This window comes from Echinops telfairi, unplaced genomic scaffold (assembly GCF_000313985.2).
Source record: "Echinops telfairi isolate 266 unplaced genomic scaffold, ASM31398v2 ScPeMD7_7458;HRSCAF=8496, whole genome shotgun sequence".
NCBI classification, from domain to species: Eukaryota; Metazoa; Chordata; class Mammalia; order Afrosoricida; family Tenrecidae; genus Echinops; species Echinops telfairi.
In genome coordinates, this window is record NW_022111358.1 from 12,564,970 (window position 1) to 12,570,645 (window position 5,676).

General features: G+C 43.4%; 1 protein-coding gene across 2 annotated transcripts; it reads right to left on the minus strand.

The window, feature by feature from the left end:
- Positions 1–820: 820 nt before the first annotated feature.
- Positions 821–5,231, minus strand: PIGW (phosphatidylinositol glycan anchor biosynthesis class W). Of its 2 annotated transcripts, none has more exons than XM_045299796.1 (2): positions 5,163–5,231; positions 821–2,957 (listed from the first exon to the last, which is right to left on the minus strand). In XM_045299796.1, the coding sequence occupies exon 2, from the start codon at positions 2,943–2,945 to the stop codon at positions 1,434–1,436; it is 1,512 nt and encodes a 503-aa protein (XP_045155731.1). In that variant the 5' UTR covers positions 2,946–2,957; positions 5,163–5,231; the 3' UTR covers positions 821–1,433. The 2 variants fall into 2 exon arrangements, with proteins under 2 accessions (XP_045155731.1, XP_045155732.1); XM_045299797.1 differs by lacking the exon at positions 5,163–5,231 and adding an exon at positions 5,095–5,155.
- Positions 5,232–5,676: the final 445 nt, after the last annotated feature.

The following is a 5,676-nucleotide window of genomic DNA, read 5'->3' on the forward strand; positions in this document are numbered from 1 at the left end:
GGTTTAAGTGGAGAGCAAATGTTTTGAGAATGATGAGGGCAATGAATGTACAAATGTGCTTTACACAATTGATGTTATGTATGGATTGTGATGAGTTGTATGAGCCCCTAATAAAACGATTCAACAAAAAAAAGAAGAGTGAAGGAAATCAGACTCCTGGAAACAATTATTCTAAAGGGCTAATGGACGAATGGAACCCCAGGCTCAAGACCAGAACTAGATGGTACCTACCTACCACTGCCAACCACTCTGTAAGGGATCATGGATAGAGTGGATAAGAGATCACAATAAGTGATCATGGTTAGAGTGGAAGAAAATGTGGAACAAAACTCAGTAATAATAAAGACCAGGTTTATTAGTCTGATAGAAACTGGTGAAACCATGAGACTGGCCCTTAATGACCCTTTAAGCCACACCTGTGGCTCAACTTTTAGCCAAACAATAGGCCTGTAAGGTGAACAGTAAACTCGGGGGGATCTGAGGTCCCAGACCAACCACCCACCCAAGATAAAAAACTCATCCCGTCATTTCCAACCCACAGTGATCCTATAGGACAGGTTAGACCTGCCTCTGTGGGTTTCGGAGACTGTAACTCTTTATGGGAGTAGAAAACCTTCTCTTTCTTGTGCTAAGTGAGCTGGTGGTTTTGAACTGCTGACTTTTCAGTTGGTAGCCCAATGTGTAACTACTATACCCCCCAAACCAAAAACTCAGTGCCATTGAATTAACTCAGAGACCCTATAGGGAAGGGTAAAACTGCCCCTTTGAGTCTCCAAGATGCTAACTCTTTATGAGAGCCAAGACTCATCTTTCTCACAGAGTGGCTGGTTTCAAACTGCAGACCTTGCAGATCACAGCCCAACATGTAACCACTACACCCCCAGGGTTTCCATGCCACAAGGGGGCAGCAGCATAAAGCTCAGGAGACAGGAAAGAAGGGCAAATGGAAATGATAAACACAAGAAGCAAGTGAGGAAAAGTGATAAATACATCGTGAGGATTACAATCAAAGTCCTGAAACAAAATGCGTGTATGAACCGTTAACGAGAAAAAGCAGCTTGCTTTGTAAACTTTCACCCAAATCTAATTAAAAATTTAAAGACAAAAACAGAAAAAAATGCAGAATGGTATACGGTGACATAAGATGTAAAGTAAAATACTTCCTTCCTATACTCCAATCTTCCAGTGTTAGACCTCTATAAACTGTTCCCTTTAAATACTGAAATTTAATAAACCACCAAATTACAGGTCTTGTTTCTTCTCTGTTGGTTTAGTTTATACAGTGTTGGACACAATAAAATAGAAAGCATCGCAATGTTAAGGGTTGAAACTACAATAAAATATAGTTAACACTGGATTGTCAAAAACACATTTACTCCACATTTAATATTTGTTCTCCATAAAAATACTCAGACAGCTTTTACCCATATTGATCACCTAAATTTTCTAGCCCTACCTTGCACATACAGCACAAATGTAATGAAGCAGTTGGTCAGCATGTAGAGATGCAGCAGACAGAAGGTCCGCAAGGTGCCGCTGTGTAATGTGTCTACCATCAGGTTGACCAAGCCAGTGGTTACATTTGACAGCAAGAAAAAAAACAACTGGTTTCTGTTAATAGCTGTGATTAAACAAAGACTGTCTGCCTTCCTTTCAGCTTCGGGGCCTGGGGACTCTGAATGCTTTTTCATTGTAGCAGGTGATGGGATAAGTTTCCAAGAACATGGTACTAAGGCCCCTTTAAATAGAAACTTGGCAAAACTCAAAATTATATCACACATAATTAAACTACTAAGAAAAATCAAGCTAGTAGCAACTATCCAAACACAAAAGGCTAAATTGGCCATTCTTCGAGAGACTGCTTCTAAATTCCTCTGAATTATGTAAAGACACACGAAGAGGGTAATAGCTGTCAACAGAAGACAACATAATACTTTGATCCAGTCTTTGATATGTGATCTGTTCTTAAACAGATACGACCCTGTTTGCACACCAGCCATATAGATCGCCAAATACCCCAAAGTAGAGATGATTCCTTCTCTGTTGGCATTTAATAAACCAACCCTTGTGCCACTGCCATCAGTGCCATGCAAAATGAACTGTTTTAGGGGGGTAAAGTCAAGTGCTAGCTGGTATACTACAATAATGCTGATGGCCACAATCCAAGATTTATTTAGAGGAAAAATAATTAAAAGCAACGATGTTACCAATTTTACAATAGCAAAGGTAAAAAAAAAGTTCCAGTGAACTCCATATTCAGTTACGTGCTCTTGATAGCCTATGTACTTTATAACGACTAGCCGCCCTATTCCTATGAAGACTAACGGCCAAACAGAGTGCAATGACTTCGTAACTGGAGAAAATCTGGGTCCCTCCATGGTGGATTTGCTCTTCACCTCTGAACAAACCATTGCACTTCCAAAAAGGAAGCCGCCTACACCCAAATCCATTGTTCCTGTTCCATAGAGCTCCGTTTTGGCAAATCGTCTGGGGAAAAGTGGGAAGTCCACGGCCAAAATGGCAATAGCAGTCAGTACACTGTTAATTACACGGAAACAGGTGACAGCTGGAATGTATTCTGATTCTAGATTTATTTTCAGGAACTTCTCGACGATTTTCGGTACAGGCACTCTGGCATAACAAGTCCTTCTGTGGTATATCTGGTAGGCCAATACTGCCCCCAAGATAGTAACAGTAAGCTGCTCAAGGAGGAGATGGGAAGATAAAATGGTGAAAGTGGCCACCAGGGGGACAATCAGAACAACAAAGTCAAGGAAGAATTGGGCTCTCCAGGTAAATGAAGAACCAAAGTGCTGTAGGAGAATGATCAGCAGCCCTCGGCACAGGACACAGGGTGCGGGTAAGCACAAACTCTGGGTGATTTCTAGGACAGTGGTGCCATTGAGGTTCCTTACAAAATCTTCCTTCATCTGTTTTTGAGACATTTTATTTTCTTCCTGTAAAAATAAAGTAGCAAGAGAATGCATTTATGAAAAATAACATTCTTGTGGGTTGGTATATATGTCTATATACATATCCCTAACTTTATTTTTCTCTTATTCCTAGATTGCTGAGCAGAACTTCTGGCCCTGATGACTGAACCACAAGCTGAACTTGTGATTCTTTCTTCTCCCAAGGCTTCTGAGAAGCCTAACATTGATATATCAGGACAGGAGTGTCCTATTAGTTATGCTTGGTTAAAAGCTTATCTTAAAGACAGCCTAAGGACCTTCGGTGGTGAGGTAGACTTCAAACTGCAAGGTCACCAGTTCAAATCCACCAGCCACTTGGAAGGTGAGGCTTTCTGCTCCTGTGAAGATTTAGTCTTAGAAACCCAAAGGGGACAGTTCTACTCTGCCCTGTAGACTCTCTATGAGTCACAATTGACTCAATGGCAGAGAAGGGACTTCAGTTATTCTTACTATAAGGTGAATTCTCCAAGAAAACAAACCTTGAGAATGGCATCATAGCCAGATACAAATTTCTATTAGAGCGCAGACTACACTTATCTAATGACTTGAGTAAAGAAAACAGGAAAAATTATTTATTTGGATTATAGTGTTGGTGAAGAATAGTTAATGGCTTGCCAGAAAAACAAACATCTCTTGGAGGAAGTACAGCCAGAATGCTCCTTAGAAGTAAGTACACACTATGGACATGGTATCAGGAGAGACTTGTCCATAGAAAAGGACAACATATTTGGTAGAGTCAGTGCAAAAGATCTAGGAGATGGACTGACACAGTGGCTCCAACAATGGATGTACAGTGAAGTCTCGCCACTTCGCGCTTCGACTTCCGCGGCGTCACTCTATCGCGGTTTTTGCGTAACAGCGCATGCTCTGTCATTACTGCCACTGATTGGCTCATACTGTACATGCTTGATGCCATAAATAATATAATAAATGATAATTGTAACGTCCAAAATGTTTTACTGTATTTTCCCTTTTTCGTTTAATAAATTGGGTAATACGAGTGTAATGGTGACTAAAGGGTGTTTTTTCATGTCTTCTATGCTCTAACTACGAAAATATTGGATTTACAAATAAGGAATCCTACTTCGCGGAATTTCATTTATCACGGTAGGGTCTAGAACCAATTAACCGCGATAAACAAGGGTTCACTGTACAGTTAACAATTGAGAGGCTGGCATAGGAACAGGAAGGACTTCATTCTGTTGTGCATACGGTTGCTAAGAGTTGGAGTCCACCGGATGCTGCCACACTAGCTGTAAGTACATTTGGTTGTTTTTGTTCAGACACTCTCAACCTGTTACCTCTGGTACAACATGCTGGCTGTTCAGTAGGGTGAATCCAAAGCTCCTTACCTCCTCCTGCTTTAAGGTACAAAAGAAACCCTAAATCTCAAATATAATCTAAGTAGAACATTTATTAAATCTTAAAGAGGGCAAAGAAACATGGTCCAGATGAGGGAGGCCATTAACACAAGGTCATAATGGTGTCTCGGGGGCTTCCTGTGATACAGGACTTTAATAAGGACATGAGAGGGCAAAGGAAACTCACAAAAGCATGATTGGCAGCAGATCAACACATCAATTACAGAAGTGGGAACAGACCCATGAATGTTAGACAATACATAATGTTAGACAGAAGCGCTTACAAGATAGACACTGGCCCTTCCAACCAAGACAGTCAGGCTGTGACTCCTAACAACAGCCCCTACGGGAGACATACTCTGCCTGAAAACAAGACTTCACTGATCATTAGGAATTCATTGGAGGCTTACTTCAACGTGAGTCTCTGCAATGGATTTAGGGCTTTCATTGTCATTGATAGCCTGCAAACAGATGTTGGGGATTTAAGCTCTAATACACTGCCCGCCATATTTACAGGCAGCCATTTGTCAAGTCAAGTGTTGGGACAGAACGGACAATCACTACTGGGAAAGGGGGTGGGAGCTGGAGTTATGGAAATAAATTACTCCTTTTTTTCTCCTTGTTTTAAGGAACAGAAAACACCTTTCTGGCCCATATCAAAGCCTGAAAAAGTGCACACACACTTTTGGTCAAATTAAGAATCAGTGAATGAATGAATGCAGTCTGGGCGATCTGGGTCCAGCAACAATACGTCTCCATACCAAACCAATCCGAATGAGGAGCGGGGACGAGATCTGGGAAAACCCCCGTAGCTGGACCCAGTCCTTACAGCTCACGCGTGCTTCTGAAGGTCTCGGCTGCCCCCAGCAGAACGTCACCATGAAAAGGTCCGCCCGACTCCAAGAGTAACAGCTGAAGAACGTGGGAGCAAGCCGCTTCCGCTTCCTGGAGGCGGTGCTTCCGGCCAGCGCTGGGCAAGCTGCTCTTCCGGGCCGACAGATTCGACACACGAAGCTCCGCCCCCTCCCGCCTCGCCTCCAGCCCGGCAGGCGGAGTAATTCCCACAGCCCGCCCCTAGTGGTTTTTCCTCTAACTGGGCTCACCCAGCCTAAATCCTTTGGAGTCGTGGCCTTGGGCTGGCTTGTCCAAGCGCCTCTAGGGCCGGAAAACCCGCCTCGCTTCACACCAGCCCCTCAGGTCTCTGTGGTGAGGCCCTGTCAGGGTGAAGGGGTCCGGGGCTGCAACACTCGGCCACTGCGCCCTCTACAGAAAGATCCCAGTCCCAGGACGCCCTGCCTCTCGAGCCGCTGCGCCCGGACGTGGGGGACTCCCGCTTCACCGTC